The 18,500-nt window shown below is 65.6% G+C and overlaps 2 protein-coding genes across 7 annotated transcripts in view; both read right to left on the bottom strand.

Moving 5' to 3' along the window:
- The window catches only part of ACOX3 (acyl-CoA oxidase 3, pristanoyl), a 922,607-nt gene that overhangs the window by 593,463 nt on the left and 310,644 nt on the right, over window positions 1–18,500 (bottom strand). The gene's annotated exons all lie outside the window — the stretch shown is intronic.
- RGS12 (regulator of G protein signaling 12) overlaps window positions 1–18,500 on the bottom strand; it is an 82,845-nt gene that overhangs the window by 735 nt on the left and 63,610 nt on the right. For 3 of the 6 annotated variants that reach the window (XM_029949206.1, XM_029949235.1, XM_029949245.1), the window contains 11 exons: window positions 17,967–18,110; window positions 17,245–17,424; window positions 16,656–16,809; window positions 14,705–14,781; window positions 12,813–13,007; window positions 12,490–12,563; window positions 11,971–12,097; window positions 10,026–10,122; window positions 8,788–8,846; window positions 8,300–8,453; window positions 6,614–7,075 (listed from right to left, as the gene is read on the bottom strand). In XM_029949206.1, the coding sequence (XP_029805066.1) occupies window positions 6,614–7,075; window positions 8,300–8,453; window positions 8,788–8,846; window positions 10,026–10,122; window positions 11,971–12,097; window positions 12,490–12,563; window positions 12,813–13,007; window positions 14,705–14,781; window positions 16,656–16,809; window positions 17,245–17,424; window positions 17,967–18,110 (1,723 nt within the window). Of the gene's footprint in view, window positions 1–6,613; window positions 7,076–8,299; window positions 8,454–8,787; window positions 8,847–10,025; window positions 10,123–11,507; window positions 11,760–11,970; window positions 12,098–12,489; window positions 12,564–12,812; window positions 13,008–14,704; window positions 14,782–16,655; window positions 16,810–17,244; window positions 17,425–17,966; window positions 18,111–18,500 lie in introns of those variants that run through there. The other 3 variants (XM_029949214.1, XM_029949226.1, XM_029949219.1) reach the window with 3 other exon arrangements.

Below are 18,500 nucleotides of genomic sequence, written 5' to 3' on the forward strand. Positions count from 1 at the left end.
CAGACACTCTGTGGCCTCCCCATGTCCCAACTGAGGCTCGGGAACAGAAGCCAGCCACCCGCGGAGGTCCCCAAGCCACCCTGGCCTGAGCCAGTGTGGCCCCTGATCCCTCCTGCTGGGGCTTTCTCAGGGTCACCCTCAGGCTGGTAGGGGGGCCTCAGGGAGGTGGGGGAGGGCTGCGGCCTTTGGCCATGCCAGGGGACTCGGAGGGGGGCGCTCTCCTGGGGCTGGTGGGGCGGACGGAGCACGGCGGGGGCTGTTCCGGGTGGGCTGGGTCCTCAGGGAAGGCCCCTAGCCAGCTGCTCCAGGCCTTCACCTGCGGGCCTCACCGTGGGGCTGCTCCGCAGGCGGGGGCACAGGCCTGGCGCCCAGCCACCCCCGCCCCAGCCCTCCCCTCCGGCCACCTGGTTGTCCTCCGGACTGTGGTCCAGGGAACACGTCTTCACCCTCGAAAACTCTTGAGTCCTTCCCAGCCTCTCCCCCAGGTCCTGGGCACCCCTGTCACCTCTCCCCACCCAGCCCTGGGCTGCCTGATCACCTTGGAAGCTTCCAGACTCTGGGGGTCACGTCTCCCAGCAGAGCCCCTGGAGGGCAGCAGTCTGGATGGAGCCCCCGGGGACCAGCTTGGGGTGGCCATGGACATGCGCAGCCTCAATCTCTTCACCGCACTCCCTGACTCCCTCTCGGGGGGGACCTGGTAGTATCCCGAGGGCTACTTCTGCAGGCTGCACTCCAGGGCCCTGGTCCGGCCGGGGTGGGCAGGAGTCCTGTCCTACCTGCAGGGGTGACCTTGGACCCTCAGGTGCCTACGGGGGGCAGGGGGAGCCCTAGGCTCCAAGCCCCGGCCCGCAGTGGAGCAGTTTCCCCAGCCTTGCTGGTGGAGGGCAACAGTTCCCTCCCTGTTCCCATGGCCCCCAGAGTCACCCGACCCCACTGCAATCCACACCTCTGGGGACGCCTCCCACAGCCTCCCAGGGCGGGTCCGGGCCTGCAGGCAGAGGCGCGCCTCCCCTGTGAGGGCTTCCAGCCCGACCTCTCAGTAACGAGTCAAGGAGGCAGAAGGAGGGCCTTTCACCCCGGCCTCCACGCAGATCAGCACCAGGCGCCTGGCCCGCATGGGTGACCCACACCCACAGAGGGCGGCCTGTCCTGTTGGGGCAGGCCCAGTGGTGACGGAACAGTGGGGGTGTAGAGTTCAGAAAAGCCGGAGGTCCAAGGTCCACGTGGCACAGTCCTTTAGGTGTTCCCAGACACCCCGCTGGGGCTTGCTGGGGTCTCCGCCTCCTCCTGCTCATCTCTGGGTTCCCGTGGCCCCAACACCAGGCTGCAGGGCCCAGGGGTGATGAAGCAGGGTTCATCTTCTCCTGGGACTTGGGGCACATAGAGAGGCAGGGATCTGTCCCCCTTAATCATCTGCCCCCGTTTTGGGCATCTGTCTGCAGCATGAACGGGCCTGTGGCCCCACACAGGCTCAGGACCCCAGCCTTCCCCTGTCCAGCCCCACATAGACCCCTGGGAAGACAGAGAGCAGCGGGGGGCCGTCAGGTCTTGGCCATGGGTCCCCGAACTCCTGGGCTACTCAGTGGGCTCAGGATGGAGGAAGGAGTGAGTGGCTCTGGAGACAGGAGAGTGGGTCGGCCCACGGGCCAAGGACACGAGTGTCACAGGGAGGGTGGCCGCAGTCCAGGCCTTTCCAGCCCTGCTGGGACCTGCTGTCCTGAGGGGGGGGCAGTGGCGGGCCTGTGATTCGGTGGCAGGACCTGGCCCCGTGTGGCTGGCTTCCCAGCGGTGCTGTGGGGACCCGCAGGGTTCCCATTTCCAAAGGGAGCCTGGTTCTGCTCTGTGCGTGAGGTCCGGTCCTGGCGAGGCTCATTAAGGTCCTCTGTCCCTTGTCCCTCAAACACCCAGAAGCTTGTCTCTTGCTCACTCGGGCTGCTCTGCTGAGCCCTCCTCTACCTAGGGCACCGGGACCTTGCCCCCGAGCACGGCCCTGCTGCAGCCCCGCTGCAATGTGGGACCCTCCCTGGGAGCCGTCCCGCCCTCCACGGCCCGTCTGCGGCCATCCATCCATCCCTGGGCCGCCCTTCACTGTCCACTAGTGTTCTCCGTGCCAGCAGGGCCAGGTCTGCTCTGGTCCTTGAGGCTCCGAGTCAGGACACCATGATCGCAGAGCTGGGCCCCTCCTCTTGAGGACAGCTTGGCACAGGGCTGCACGCAGGGGCCAGGTCCAGGGGCCTGGCTGGACTGCTTGGCCAACTCCAAGCGCTCCTTCAGGATCCAGGCCCAGCGGCCTGTCCCGTGGCCCTTCCTGACCCAGAGGGACCCTCTCTGTCCTCCAGAGACTTCACTGGGACTTCTGGCTCCCGTGCTCTGGATCACCTGTGAAGCTGCCCCCCAGAAGCCCCTATGGCACATGGAGGCGTGGACACCGCTGAACTGGAAAATTCAGGGGAGGGACCTTGGCCCCCAGCCCTTCCAGGCCCTGGGTTCCCTGCTCCGCCCACTTTCACAGAGGACGCCTGGGTCCCCAGCCAAAGCCCTGGTTCCAGCCCACGATACCTGGGTCCCCAGGCCCACTGGACTGTGTGACACGGCAGGGGGCAGGGGCTCGGGGATTCAAGTTCTTCATTCGGCAGGTCTGTACTGAGCGCCTGCACGGGGCAGCACACGGTGGGGGAGGGGCGTCTTCAGGGAGAACTGGGGCCACACGGCCAGGGGCCTGGCTGGACTGCTCAGCCACCTCCAAGCGCTCCTTCAGGATCCAGGCCCCAGGCGGCCTGTCATTCCCACTGAGACCCAGAGGTCAGGTGGAGCAGAGGAACGCAGGCACGGTGGAGGGACGCACAGAAAAGGCAGGTCCCGGAGCAGGGCTGGGCCTCGGGGCCCCAGGGCGTCTCCACCTCAGCAGCCAGGAGGAGGGACCTGTCACAGCCGCTGGGGCTGTGGGGAGGGGGCTGGGTGGCCTGTTCGGGGCCACACGGGCCAGGGCGGGGCCAGGGCACCGGAACAGGCTCCCCTAGCAAGGGGGGTTCCGGCGAGGCCCCTGGCAGAGGGCTCCCTCCGACACGTGGCCTGGGATTGGAGGCAGGCCCCCAGCGGTGACGTGTCCCTGACAAAGCCAGTCACCTCCGTGCACACCACGGTTTGTACTGGGGAGGACGGGGTGTCTGCCCCTGGGAGGCAGGCGTGCTCGGTGTGGGGGATCCCTCGGCCCCCCGGAAAGAAGGGACAGGCTTCTGCTAGAGAGAGCATCAGAAAGGGTGAGTGCACAGGTGAGGAGGGCTGGGGGCGGACAGGAGGCGGGGCCCTGGGACCATCCCAGGAGGCCTCTGTGTGGCTACCGTGGACCCAGCCGGAGTAAGACAGGCTTTCTGCGTCACCTGGGACGGAGCAGGTGGGACACATGGGTTGTGGCGGGGGGTAGGGAGGGGGGAGGGAGGGGGGAGGGGTGGGGGCTGACCACTGAGCAGCTGCATGCAGTCAGGCTCCCAGGCCAGCAGCCACATCAAGAGTTGTGTCTACCTTCATCATCAAGGTCAAGGCTGTGGCCCCTGGCAAGTGCACAAGGCCTCTGATGAACCCGTCACACCAGAGCCCCCGGGCTCCAGGCTCCAATGACCGTACAAGGCCCCCTTCTGGAGGAGGGGGTGCGTAGCCCTACTGGCTGTGCCCCTGTGGTCACCAAGGGGCCCCATAGTTGCTAAGGCCCGGGAGGGGCTCAACCAGGACCCTGACCCACACCTCCACTGCCAGCACGGCCAGACGGCAGCGAGGAGGAAACCCAGGCTCCTCTGGTGACTGCCGGGTCCCTGGGTGAGGGGTGGGGGCGTGGGGCCCTCCCGCATCACTCAGACAGAGGGGTAGAGAGGGAGAGATTTCTCCCAGTCCAGATGTCCCCTCGCAAAAGACTCTTCCAAATCCTGCGTGGTCAAGCCCTGTTCCCTGGGGTTCCCGGCCACTGACCCTGTCCTCATGAGCAGACCCCGGCCACGGGTCCAGCAGCACCCACGTGTGGTGGGAGGCCGGGGCTGGGGATGCTGGGGGTGCCAGGCAGCACTGACACCTCCCCTACTGGCTCTGACGCCCTCGCCAGAGTCACCAGAGTCACGTCAATGGGCCTGTTCTTCCCATGAGGAAGCAGGTGCCCTGGGGGCGCGTCCCCACACCCTACGTGTGTGTGCGGATGTGGGTCACTTCTCCCACCAGGGCAGAGACCAGCACCAGCCTGTGCACGGCCACGCAGGGCCCACGCTCGGAATCTGACTCCTGCTGGGACCCGAGGGCACACAGCCCTCCACACTGGGCCTCCGCAGGATGGGAACTGCCCGAGGGCGCCCACGATCTCCAGGGTGTCTTTGGGAATCAGGGTCAGAGCAGCCACAGGACTCACCGTCGGGCTGGGCGTATGGTGGGGGTGGGGGTGCTTTGCAGGGACTCACTGCTGGGGCCACACAGCCTCTGACAGCCTCTGCGCACAGGCGCAGGGGATAGCAGGCTGGGGGGATGGGCCGCGCGGTCCTCAGAGCTCACCCCCCTTCCGTGGGGGCGCGTGGCCGGCAGGGACCCCAGCACACTGCTTCTCCCCACGCAGACCCCAGCGGCCACTGCAGTGCTCAGGGACACTTCACGGCAACTGTCAGAATCCGTGAGAGTGACTTTGGGTGAAGCCGGTCCTCTGAGCCCTGAGAAAAGTCAGCGCTTCGTGAAAGATGCTCTTCACTCGCTCGATGGAGGAGCCTCGGGGGTGCGTTTCCTTTCAGGTGACGGGGAGGCACCCGACACAGGGCTTACCCTGGGCCAGCGGTCCTCCGGCACCAAGAGCCCCCGCAAGGCCACTGGCTTAGCACGTGTCCCACAGGAGGAGGCTCCTGGGCTCCAGGAAGACACGGTGGTCACAGACCCGTCATCACCCCTGGCGGCCCGCCTCCCTGCGGCCAGAGCCCCTCCCTCTCACAGAGCCAAGAGCCAGGAGGCCGGGAAGGCCTGGCTGGACAGGGCGGGTGCAACAGCCCCGGCGGCCATGTCCAGGGAACGGAGGGCCCCTGGCCTGGGCTCGCTGCCCGAGCTGACGGTCGATCTGTGGGAAAACAGCCCCCAGTGGGGTGAACCGTGTGAGCCAGACACAGCGGTGCGGCCTCTGAGCGCGAACCCCGCCCTGCCTCCCTCAGTGCTCCCTGCCAAACAGCTGCGTCTGTACACAGTATCTCTTGAGTGAGTGGCACTTACATCTTTATAAGCCGATATGCTAAGGCAAACCCATTGAAAGTGGAGAGAAATTTTCAGAAGGAAAAAAAGAGAGCTTTAAACCAGTCTGATGACACGATTTATTACTCCTGGAAGGACAGGCTTGGAGCGAAGAGCAGAAAAGGAAAGTCAGCCGCGGTGCAGACGTGCAAAGGCGCGACGTGGGGAAGGGCCAGGCCTCTCCTGGTCGGCGTCCGTGCGCAGGCCGTGCGGGGAGCCTGCCCACGTGGCACACGTCCTCCAGAGCACCCCAACACGAACGTATCTACAGAACGCACAGCGACCAGTGCGTGCCCGGCCCCAGATCCTGCGGTCCAAGCCGGACGGCCATCGGCCAGGGGCCCGAGCAAAGGTCGGCCTTCATGTCACCCCCAACAGCAGACCACAGCCCATGGCCGCGCATCACGGAGCACGAGGAGGAGAAAGGACAGCCAGGCGCCCTACCACGGTGTCCACTGTAAAGGTTCCTAGTCTACAGCACAGGGAGGCGGGACAGGTGCCGGGGGCCGGTGACGTGCGCGCGCGCGCACACACACACACACACACACACACACACACACACACGTCGTGACATGGATTCCGAGTGGGGCAGAGCCACCCCCGAAGGCCAGGAGCCCCGGCTCACACCGTGCACGCATGGCTTCCCCGCGCCACTCCCCTCCGCACCCGCTGTTCGGGCGTCCGTCTGAACACCTGTGCCCGTTCCAGGCCTGGGAACCCCAGGCCTTCCGAGCCCCCGGCCCCCGGGGCCAGACACACCCGCAGGCTCACGGAGTCAGGTGAGCATGCGCAGCGCCCCCTATGGGGGACCCGGATGCTCTTCCAAGTCACACGGGGCTTGACCAGTTGCTCAAGACAATTCCTATTTGGTTTTCAGTCTCGAGACTAAAACGCTAGAAATGCTGGCCATCCACATTTTAAGAAGAGCACGTACGTTTTCAGAGACTCCCCAGGCCTTGCCCGGAGGCAGGAGCGGCCCGGAGCAAGGGGGAGGCCGTGGGGGAGCGCCTCGTCTGTCCAGGCGGCCACCACTCAGACGCGCCACCCTTCCTGGGGCGTCGCACGGCCCGCCCGCTCACCTGGAGCCCCTCCCTCCTGAGGCGTCGCACAGCCCCACCCGCTCACCTGAGCCCCTCCGTGATGCGTCCTGGCCACACGCACACACCCTCCTTTTAGAAAAGGCAGAGGTGGCCCACGGTGACTGCGACCACAGAGGCCACGCGGGGCCGCCTCGCCAGGTAGAGGCTGTGGGCGGAGGGTGGCCTACCAGAGCTGCTTCTGCTTTATTGGGGACCACGTGGATGACAGTGGGCGGACGGCAGGGCTGCGGATGGTCAGGGGTGTGCGGGGGGGTCAAACCTGGAGGTACCTGGTCTCGGAGGTCCGGCCGAGTCCTGCGGGGTGGGGCTGGGCGGCAATAAAGTGCTGTTGGGGCTGCTGATGTCCCCCTCCCCCGTGAGCGTCAGGTCGGCCACGTGCTCGCCCTCCATGGTCTGGACGCCCCCGGCCTCGGCTTCCTGCACGTGGGGCACGGGGGTCTGGGGGGAACTGAAGGGCGGGCTGTCGGCCGAGCTGGGGCTCGTCCCTGGGCTCTCGAGGCAGTCCGGGACAGGCCCCCACGGCTCCTGGGCCCGGGGAGCCTTCTCCTTGCCATTGTTGGTCAGGCTTCTCCTGCCGAGGCCCTTGGCCGCCGTCGGCGAGGGGAGGGCCAGCTCCATGGGGCCGGGAGGCAGACGCAGAAACTCAGGGAGCACCAGGTCCTCCTTCCTCAGCAGCCCACGCTGGTCGTCTGCTCTGTTGCTCTGAGCTTTGGAAATGAGCTCAAAAAACTCTATTGGGGAAAAAAAAAAAACCCACAGTGACCAAGGTTTAGAGAGGCTCAGAGCCAAACATGCACAGCAAAAAGTTCACCGTTGGGAAGGCTCTGGTCGTGGGCCGTCCCACTGCCCTGAACGGCAGGCTGCGGGCCGACCGGGCGCTGCCGCACCCTCAGAACTGCGGGGAAGCCCCTCCCCGAGAACTAAGTCGTGTCAAGTCCAGACCCAAACAGACCAAAGTCCCTGTGGGACAGCGGTGGGAGGGCGCTTTGGCAGTGGGTCTGCTGCCCTTGCGCTGACCACCCTCGGAGGCCCCGCCCCCCCGACGGTTCTGGGGAGCACGAGCCAGCCGCGACCTCCGGGAGGGCAGCGTGCGAAAGCCCGGCCTCGAGGGGTCCCCACCTCTGGCCGAAGGTGGTCGGTCTCCCGCCCTCGGGGGTCCGCCGCCAGCCAGCCCTTCGCCTCCAGCCTCCTCGCTGCCTCCTCCCAGGCCCCGGCCCTCTTACCTGGGCCGAGCACCCGCCAACGCTGGGGTTCACCGTTCAAGGTAGACGGAGTCTAAGACTGAGCTCTCTCCAGCATCTAAGGTACACTCTGAACTTTTGCATAACGACCAGGAGTTTAAGATCCAAAGTCTTAATGAGGCTCGGCAGCGAGCAGTGAGCGGGCCTGTGTCCGCGAAGGCTGGAGGGGGCGGGGAGGCTCAGGCGGGCCTTCCGGGGGAGGCTAGCTGTGAGCCCACTGACTAGGATGCGCTCCCCGGGTCAAACTTCCGGCCACTGTAACAGCCGTTAGATTGGATTCTGCTGTTACAAGCTTTCAGAAGAAAAAGAAGTTTCCATAACAGATCACCTCTCCTTGGCCCCGTGGGCCACCCTTCTTCTCTCCCCTGCAGGCCCAGGGCGTGCAGGGCGTCCGGCCCCTCAGGCTTCCTCAGGGCCTCTGACCAGCAAGGTCAGCGAGCCCAGGGCCCTCCCCGCTGTCCCTTCCCCCGCACGGGCTCTCGTGCTGCGCCCCTCGAGGGCCGTCCCTGGCTCCTAGGGGCCCGACGCTCAGCCTGAAAGGTGAGAAGCGTTACACCGGGGGCCACGGCCTGACGCAGGGGTGAGGGGTCTTCTCAGTGTGGCCGGGACACCGCCCTTCTGACGTCACTGACTCAGAGAAGGTTCTAACGGTTGCCCTGGAAAACTGACATTGCATTCACTAGAAAACGCGGAAGTTTTAAAAAGCACACATACCCTCTGCTTCGTCCAAATTAATTTTCTGATATTTTTTTTTCCCAATCTTTGCAATAGATTCTTCTCTCTTTGAAAGCCGGGGATCCCTAGCATTTTTTCCATTTTCTCCTTTTATTTTAATAGAATTAGACTTGCCTAGCGTCCTCTCCTCTCCCTGCATTAGGAGGAAAGTCAGAGCACACACAGCCCGTCAGTTAGAGACAGAGGACCCCTGACACATCGCGTCGACACATGCTTTACGTGCCTTGCGGAGAAAGCGGTCGCAGTGACGACGATGACAGAAACACCCCACCCCCGACACGGGGCAATGGAGAGCCAGCAGCCCAGGGTTGGGGGAGTCGGGCCCCTGCAGGGGAGCAGGTCGGGGCCGGCCCGAGCAGAGAGCTGGCGGGCGCCATGGGCGACAGGCAGAGGGGCATGAGGGGCCCGGCCCGAGCCGCGCCAACCCGGGGCGAGGAGACCGGGCGGGCGAGGGCAGAGGGGATTACCGTAGCCGAGTGGTTTCTGGAGCTGGAATTTGCTGCCACGTTCTGTTTGCCTGTGGGTACTGAACACAACGAGAACTACGATGACGCGTAAACCCACCCGGACGGCTGAGGAGGATCACGGCACACGGTTTTGAGGGAAGGCTGAGAAGCCCAAAGCTGTTAGAGGCCTCTCATTTAAGAAGCACATACAGGCCGAACCGCTGGCTCAGAACAAGGGACGAGAGACGGCCGCTCCCACCCACTGCGTCTGCGTCTGGGGCAGGGGCGCGGCGGGGGGCGCGGTGTCTCCACCCTGCAGTTATGGGCACTTTTTGGACGTGATGAATAAAAGCTCATTTCGGGTACTGTTTGGTAGGAAAATTCTCTAGAAAGCAGACGATTCTCACGTTTATGATGTGTTTTCAAATATGGCCGTTGCCCCAAGTCGTAGAGGAGCCGCAGCGCTCCGGCCCGTGAGCGGCTCGGCACCTGCCTGTAGCGTCACTGTCACCCCCCCCCCAGCCACCAGGCCCCCGAAGGAGCACACAGCATTCTCTAGAATAGAGGCGGGGCCGGGACGATCTCTTCTCCGCACCAAGGGGGAAGAGGAGCAGGAGGACGAGCGGCCCCCCGAGGGGACAGAGACATGTGAGCCCAGCTGCAGTGCAGAGCAGAGTGTACCCTTGCCGGGCAGCAGCCAGGAAAAGGAAGCCGCGGCCCTACGTCACACCCAGTAGCTCCTTGCAAAGCATCTCTTCACCCGGGGACTCAGCAGACAGTTCCAGAAAGCCCTCTCCGGGAGGCATGCTTCCTACTGTCCTCCCCTGGGTGTCCTGAGGACAGCACGGGCCCCTGAGGCAGACTGCTGACCCCGAGGCTGGGCGCCCGGCTGTGGGGACCCTGGCCTGCGTCCCTCGTGCATGGGACCTTGAGGCTTCCCAGAGGGGAGCGCTCTCTGGCCAAAGGCCTAGACATGGGGCACAGTGGAGTCTCGGAGCAATCCTGTGGGGGTCCCAGCAGGCCTGTTGCCCCTTCTTACCGCTGGGAGGCCACGTTCGTGGCTCCCGGAGGGAGGCCCTCGTGCCCACGGTCAGGGCTGGACCAGGCTGGGGCTGGACCCTGCCACAGCAGGGGACTGCCAGGCCCTGGGAGGCCCTAGATGAGGACTGGGTAGCAGGGCTGGGGGCTCTCGGGAGGCAGAGTGAAGGGGACCCCAGCAGGCAGTGGAGGGCCCGGGGCAGCCTCAGGGCCTCACTTACCTCTCCCTCTGGAGGGGTCCTTCTCCTCCAAGATGACCCGCTGCCCGTCCAGACTGGATATGGGGGCGCCGAGGTCCAGCGGCTCCTTCTCTCCACTCTAGAAGCAGAGATGGTGCATGAGGTAACTCACCTGGGTCGGAACTTTCTGGAGCGGTGGCGTGCGGTCCGGTGGCTGACAGGAGGGCCGTGCCGGGCTTGCTGCGCTCACGTGCCAGGTGTCCCCAGGGCCTATCACCTCAGCAGGGCTGCCTCAGGGCGCTCCGCAGGTGCCCAGCCAACACGCAGGGGACCTTCCTGGGGCCGGCCACGCGCTGCTGACATGGGTAACGAGGTCCGAGCAGTGGCAGCCTACGGAGAGGCTGGCGGCCTGAGGGATGTGCGTGCACAGGGCTGCTGGCCTATGCCTCGTGGAACCAGACCGGGACGGGGTGGGGAGGCGCTTGGCAAACCCTGCAGACGCCTCGGTCCACAGACCCGACATTTGAAACATGGCGTGGCCTCTGCACACTGCTCCTTGCCTGGACAAGGTGAGCCTGAAAACCTCCCTGAGCCTCGGACGCGGTTGGAGGGTGAGTGACGAGTTGCAGACAAGCGGGCAGAGGCGACAGCGCACAGGGCCACCCAAGGCCCCGGGGCGGCACCCTCACTGCGGCCGCAGGGCCTGCCCTTCTCTCCTCGGGGAGGCCACGTCGCTGGCCAGGCCACGCCGCCATGCAAAGAACGGAGCCTGAACTTGCACTTTGCAATTCCCTCAGTCGAGAGAACAGTGAAGGCGGCCGGATGCCAAGCCGGAGCGACTGGCACCAGACACGAGGAAATGGGCTGACGGCCAACGGGTCTGCCCTGTCTCCGCGTTCCCTGCCCGCGTGGGCCCCACTCACTGAAGACGCCCCCTCTGTCACAACCCACCACAAGAATCCCCCGTGGCCGGAGCCCCGAGGCAGCTGACCCGCTCTCCCCAGCAAGAGTCTCGGCAGCCAGAAGCAGCTCCCCCAGTGACAAGCCCCAGACCAACCCCCCTCTACAGAAAGGGAAACTGAGGCAGAGAGCAGCGAAGCCCGGGCTCAGGGTCAGCAGCCCTCCCGGGTGAGCCGGGGACGGGCTTCGGGCCGCCCTCAGGCCGCCTGTGAACACTTAACGCGGCCCCTCGTTCATCTCAAAGCTCTTGAACAATCTGGGGCCCGATTCAGAGACGATGAAAATCCTCAAAATACTTGAAATCGCAGATCGCTCTGGTAAAGTTCATTTTCTGAAGGAAGAGCACAGGGCGGACCCTGAATCGCTAGCCACCGAGCTCCGTGCTGGGCGAGGAGGGCGCGCTGGCGCACGTCGGCCATCTCGCACAGACCAGGTCGCAGTCGTGCGGGCTTCCTTCCTGCCCCGGGACATCCCCACAGACGCCGCCCGGTCACAGGGAGAAGGGACCCTGCCTGGCCCACTCTGGCTTCTCTGCCCCGCGTGCGGCCTCCCTCACTCACTCACCTTGCACCCCAGGGGCCCTGCTCAGAAAGATTTACATCTGCGAGCGCACACGGGACTCAGGAGACAGAAAGAAGAGGGCGTGCCTGAGGCCCTCGGCCGAAGCCGGGCAGCTGCGGGGCGAGCGGGCCGTACCCGGGCCCCGGCTCCCTGCCAGCTGGTCAGCTCTGCACATGGCAGGGACACTCCAGGACTATTTAGTGGTTTGGTCCTCGTTTTGGTGTCTCTGGGCCAAGACCACATCTCAGCTACCACCTGGAGCCCGCGGGGATGACAGGGGTGTAAATAAACAAGGGGCATTTCAGCCCATAGGACACCTGCCCCCCAGGGCCTCGGCGTGTCCCCCCATCCCACACACCCAGGTGGGGAGCGCCAGGCCCGCCCCCCGGCCCACAGCTCACACCAGCGAGCAGCCGCGGAGTGTGCCGCGTGGGGAGCACAGCCACAAGCCCCCCAGGCCACTCACCAGCCTGGCCACCAGCTCACTCAGGTGCAGGCCGTACTTGGCCACCACGGGCCGCAGAACTTCGGTGACGGGCTTCGTGGGCTTGGCCTTGAGTCCCACTGACCGGTTGATCGGAACCAGATCCAGCCTGGTTGGAGGGGGAGGACCGTGAGCGTATTTGCTGCAAACGTACACTCAGATGCTCCTTCTCAAGGACAGAACAAAGTGCGCCCACAGGCGACCCGTGCACCGTGGGGTTCAGCGGCTCAGTGGCAGGCCAGGGCCAGGGAGCACCTTCGGCACGGGCAGGCAGTGGCGTCTCTGGAGTCTCGAGGGGGCTGCCGCACCCGGCAAGGCCTGGGCCCCTCTCGGCCAGGGCCAGCTCCCCCTGCCCCCAGGGGGACCATCGGCGGGCTCCTGGGGGCTCTGTGCAGCCGCCGCCACCCCCCCAGCCCACAGAGCGGGTACCTGGCAGGGACGCCCCAGAGGCAGGCGTGTGGCCCTGGGGACCCCATGGAACAACACTGGCATTTTTCGTACCGAAACAAAGTCCGCTTTTCCAGCCGTAGGTCCCGAGACTCCAAGATGCTGCTGTCTTGATGCAGCACCAGAGGCTTTGCAACACGTGGACAGAACAGAGACCCGAGTGAGAGCGGGCAGGAGGGTGCACTGTGCACAGGCCGCGTCAGGCCGAGGCCGCCAGTGGCAGGGTGGTCACCCGGGGGCCTGGGCAGCTTCGGTCAGCAGGACAGACAGAGCCGCTGGCCCCCACTTCCCCTGCCCCACCCCCAGGGCAGGCCCCCCCACCCCGACTCCACCCCTCCCCGGTAGCCCCCCACACCCACCTTGGGAAGGGCCCCTACCTTGTCCCCGCCCACCAGGAAGAGGTCCACCGCCGCCCCGTTGATGCCATGTCGCTCACAGAGCCCAGCCAGGACCTCCTTGATGGACAGCCCCGCCCTGACCACCACCGCGCAGGACGTGCCATCGGGGAGCTGGATGCAGCAGTGCCTGGAGGCCTTGTCCCGCTCGGGCACCGAGGTCCTGCAGGCCTCCGACTGGGGAGCCGGGAGACGCGTGTCAGGACAGGTGTGTGGCCCCCCGAGAAGGGCCCTCCGCTCTAGGTCGGTGGGGCCTCTGAGGGAAGGCAGGAGAGAGCGGCTCCCCGCGCTTCTGTCCTGTGGTCCTGTGAACCACCCCCCCCCACCCCGTCCGGGCCGTGCCTCAGGAGTCTCCGTGCTCTGAGCAGGATGGGCCCTTTTCGTGTCGTTTTCAGGGGGTCTGCGTTGGCCCCTGGCGCTGGAGGCAGACGGGGTCGCTCTGTGGAGCCCACCCCAGCCTTGCAGCCCGTGGCACTGGGGCCCCACCAGGCCGGCTGGATCGCACGCCGAGGGCCTGTGGGCCCCGCTCAGTCTGGGAGGCCCCTCTGCTGCCTCCCCTGCTCTTCCAGCTGCTCCCACCCGGGCTCCCGGGACCACAGCCCTCCCCTGGAGGAACGGGCTGTGGACAGCACACGGGCCTGAGGCTGGGCTGCGGGAGGGGCAGGCGGGGACACGCCACTGAGGGAGGAAGATGCCCCCAACAGACACCAGCCAGCAGGTCAGAGGAACCAGTGAGGGCTACTTTGTCCTGACCCTTCCAGATACTGCTCAGTGCTCGGGAAGTGCAGGGGCAGGGCCGTGAGGGGCACGGTGGGGGCCTTGGCTCCACCTCTTCTAGGGGCTGGCAGACCACTCCCCCCACCCCCCACCACTGCCCAGGCAGCATGAGGGATGGGCCCAGGCATCAGGTGCCCTTCCTGCCCAGAGGATGCTCGATACCCCTCTGTGGGCGAGGCTGTGGCCCCCGCTCGCCCACCCGCAGCAGTGCGACACACGTGCAGAAGGGGGAGGGCAGGGCAGGGGAGGCAGGCTCCGGGGCACTGCGGGCCGAGGTTTCAGAAATAACCGTCTGTGATTTCATCATCTGCATTATTCATGGAGCAAGCCGGGAGCTCGGGACATGGCTATTTAGTGCTCGGTCCCAGCACCAGGACCCACACCCGGATGTGGGGGCTCCTGAGTGGGATGTGGACGAGGGGCCAGCCCGTGGCCCTGTGGGTGCAGCAGACCCTAGGTCCACCAGTGACGGCTGCCTGGTCTCTGCGTGACAGAAATCCCTGGGGCCCTGACGTGGCTTCAGGAAACGGGCTTGTGTTCCCACGGCACGGGTGCAGCAGCTAGCGCTCTTTGTTACAGGCCGGGTTCGGTGGCCTGCTGGCCGGCAGCAGGTGACTGGCCCGGCCGTCCCCGCTCGGAGTGGCCCGTCTGCGAGCACAGGCCAGGGCGCGGTCGGCACCGCTGCGAGACACCAGCCAGCGGCCAGCAGGTGCCCCAGCGCCCCGTCTGCCCCTCAGCCCACCGAGAGCGGGGCACGGCCGGCAGCCAGCCCGCCCCACGCGCAGAAGCCCGACGCAGGGAGGCAGGCGGTGACAGATGTCCGCACGTGAGACACAGAAAGCCTCAGAGCGCTCTGTCTGCCCTTAGTGGGAGTTCAGACTGGGAAACTTGACGGGGCGAGAACAGGACGCCGCCAGCAACAGCGCTGGAAGTATGCTCCGGGCCCGAGCAGCACCCCTTCCGGTGCCCAACGGGTCCCCCCGCCAGGGGCACATGCGTCCGTTAGACTGTGTGAGCGTGGGCTTCTCATGGCTAAACACGGGGGCAGATTTCTAGAATCCACTGTGGCCTTTGGGACGGGGGCGGCGGTGACTTACCAGGTCCAGGCTCCCGGCAGAGGACACGGAGCCCTGTGACTCCCGGCGGGCCAGGCCTCCGTTGGCGTGCGGGGCTTCTTGAGGAGGGAACACAGTGACTCAGCACCCACGGCCGGCTTTACCCCCCTCCGCGCTCGATGCAGGGCTGACTTCCTCGGTCACGTCCCCAGCCCCTTCGTGCAGAGCAGACCAGGGACACGGAGGCGCCGCCTCAGCTAGGCTGTGCTCTCTGCCCTGCCCTTGGCCGCAGCCGGTCCCCAGACACACAAGCACGCGCTCCTGAGGCGGGGGGATTTTCACTTTGACACGTGGCTCCTGGGCCGAACCGACAGAGCGAACTCCCCGGCCAGTCACCGTGTCTCCACCCGCGCTCAGCGCCCGGCCGCCCGCAAAGCGCTCAAGTGATCCGACAACCACGCGATCGCCACCGACCGGACTCTCCCTGACCTCCGGCCAACCTAGCGGTCCTGAGCATGGACACTGAAGGGCCTGTTTGTGACACAGGACCTGCTCCCGGTCACGCTGCTGTGCAGGCTGGGGCGCCAGGAGGCCGCCATCGCCAGTCCCACTGCCCTCCTGGCCCACTGGCCCGCCTTCAAAAGCAGCAGATTCCCAGATGACCAAGTCAGACTTGCTGGGGAGCGCCCTAGAATCCGGGTTTAGGGGCTGTTCCAGATGGTTCCCCAAAGATCTGCCAGGCGCAGGGACCCCAGACTCCTGCGTGGGCAGCCATTGCCGTCCCCCGGGTTCTCAGGGGGCCCCAGCCCCGTCTAACAGCCACTCCTACCCGTGTGGTCTCTCACTGATTGGATTCTGCAAGTCTGTCCACTCACAGTGTGTCCCCAGGACCGCTGGGTCACTGCTTAGCTCACAACCTTCCTAAGCTGCCATCTGTACCACGGGCACAAGAAGGCTTAGCTTCGGGCTGCTCTGAGGAGGAGATAGAACATGCCCGGCACAGACCACCTGGCACAGCACAGGCCCGGTCCCAGGTGCTGCCACCCCCCACCGGCGCCTCCAGTGCTCCCTGCTGTGCTCCCTCCATAAATGCCGACTCACACCTGGGGACCACAGGCCTGGAGCCTCTGGCTGATCCCTGGAAAATCACACCTTTCTCAGAATCCCTCAAGAGGAAATCCTTCCAAAGCCTTTCCGCCGTCCGCCTCCCGCACCTGGCGCAGACCGCTCCCTCCCTGCCTCGTGCGGAAGTGGCTCTCACCCCTGCGCTCCACCTCCCGGGACAGCCTGACCCTCTCACAGTCTGTGAGCTACACGTAAGGAAGAAGCCAACAGAGGAAACATCTAGCGGGGCCACCTGGCAGATCTACGACCATAAACTACAACTTAGAAAGCGGGGGGGGGGGGGGGGGGGGGGGGGAGCAGGGGCTCCAGCCAGGACCCCACGGCTCCGGAGTTCCAGCCCCGCTTCGGGCTCTGCGCTGACAGCTTGGAGTCTGGAGCTGCTTCTGATTCTGTCTCCCTCTCTCTCTGCCCCTCACTTGCTCGCGTGCGCGCTCTCTCTGTCTCTCAAAGATGAATAAACATTAAAAAAAAAAAAGAAAGCGCGGACGGCCAGACTGTGGTATTGCACTTAGAAACTCACGAAGGCTCTCTCACCCCCACGCACCCCCAGAAGGCTGCCCAGGCAGAAAACCCAGGGGCCGTCTGGGTGTCTCGTAGTTTCTGCTCTTCCCCATTTCCTACCAGGAGGGCAGGAGAGGATCAGACGCCGCCCCCGCGCCCGCAGGGTGCCCTGGCCTGAGCGGGAGTGGGTTGGAACGCACCCTCACCCGCTTTGGCAAAAGGCACTAAGGCCGCCCTGTTCCAGCCCGGCTGGTCCACCCCCCGAAGGGCTACGCCGCGGACACAGGGCCGCATTCCGCGCGCCCCGCACACGCCCTCCCACGCGGCTGGCGGACCGGCCAGGCCACCCCGCCTGCGCGCCGCGCACCGTTTGCCTGCTCGCCGTGCTCCTTCTTCTTCTGGGACCGGCCGGTGCTCCGGGTCCTGGACCAAGAGAAGAAGGCTCCTCTCCTCCTCCTGTCGCTGTCCTCCTCCCCCAGCGCTTCATGCAGGGACCGCCCCGATCTCGATTTTCCGCTCAACTGTCATCCAAGGGAGACATTAACATAGCGTAACATTATCAAAGATGTTTTTTCATGTTTATTTAGAGAAAGAGAGAGCAGGGAAGGAGCAGAGAGAGGGGAACATAGAGAATCCAAAGCAGGCCCCAGGCTCTGAGCTGTCAGCACAGAGCCCGACCCGAAGCTTGAACTCACAAACTGCGAGATTATGACCTGAGCCTAGTCTGACGCTTAACCGACTGAGCCGCCCAGGCGCCGCCCGGCATGACAGTACCTTAACCTTATGTCAAGTGAGAGGAAGCTGGCAGGGCTGCAGGGGCCCGTGGGGCGCAGCTCTACAGCGGCTGGGACCCCGCCCCCAGCCCAGGAGGGCTCTGAGTCCTGGTGACGCGGGCCCCCCCGCCCCCCCCCCCCGCAGCTCCCATCTGCCCGGGGGCGCGGCGGGCGCACAGGCACCTTCTTGGGCGTGGACGCGCCCGAGTGCTCCGAGCTGACGCTGCCCTTGGAGGCGGGGCTGCTGGGCACCTGCTGCGCGTCGGGGAGCGAGCGGCCCTCCACCTCGGCCAGGACGCACTCCTGGTAGAGCTGGGACTTGAGGAAGCGAGCGTAGCTGTCGAACTTCATCAGGTTGAAGATCTGCAGGGCACACGCCACGCGTCAGACCCACACGCCGCTGGGGAGCCGGCCGGCCCGCTGCAGGGAGAGCGCAGGCCCCGCACGCCCCCGCCGCCCACGGGACGTCGGCACCAGGACTGGGTTCCGGGCATCCACCGTGCAGCCATGGACAAGCCTCGCTTTGGTGAATCAGAACGAAAGCAAGGAACCAGGAATCTGAAGGAAGGGGGAGCTGCCTGGAAGCTACTGTCCTCCATTATTTGTCACACTGTTTGGAGGGTTTAGCTCCAGAGGTGCTCTCTGAGAAGGCCGGTGGCTCACGCGGCTCACAAATAATATTTGTTATTGTAACAAACAACTGTGCACCCTTTTAATCGCTGTGACATCTTAGAACCGAAAAACCTCGGGGCCCGCACACCCGAGGACCTGTGACGTCACACAGGCGTAGGTGCCCGTGACCACGGACGGGGCCCCAAGCCCCCACAGCCACCTCCGTCGGCGCCCCCCCCACCCCGGCCTGGTGTCCCGCGAGGAGGGAGCCCTGGCGAGGGGTCCCCCGTCACCTGGAGCTGCTGCTCCTTGAACATGTCGGGGTGCGGCGCACTGAGAATGTCGTCCGCCAGCTGGGCCTGGCTGTCGATGTTGACGGGAGTGGTGGCCTTGCTGCACAGGAACTTGCTGAAGATCTCGCGGGCCCTGTAGGAAAGCTGACAGCACACAGGCGTGAGCGGGCCACGCGGGCCACGGCCCCCGCCACGTGCAAGGCTGCCGCTGGCCTCGTTGTGGGCCAAGTGCCCGGCGCAGGCCCGGCACCGCAGATGCGGCTTCCTGGGGCCCGGGGCGCTGCTCGCTCCAGGAGGTAGGGGCCAAGCCAGGAGGAGACTTTCCACCCAACACACTCCTCCCTGTTTCCAGTGGGCGCTGCTGCAGCCCAAGGGGCACCGTGCGAAGACTCAGGGGACTCAGCCACGCCACACTCGGGGTGCTGGGCAGAGGAGCGGCCTCGCCTGCAGCGGGAAGCAGGCGCTCAGACGCACACGCTTAGGGCGCTCTCCTCCGGGGATTTAAGTCCCACTCCAACACGCAGAGCGGCAGCG

This window comes from Suricata suricatta, chromosome 1, assembly GCF_006229205.1.
Source record: "Suricata suricatta isolate VVHF042 chromosome 1, meerkat_22Aug2017_6uvM2_HiC, whole genome shotgun sequence".
Lineage (NCBI taxonomy): Eukaryota > Metazoa > Chordata > Mammalia > Carnivora > Herpestidae > Suricata > Suricata suricatta.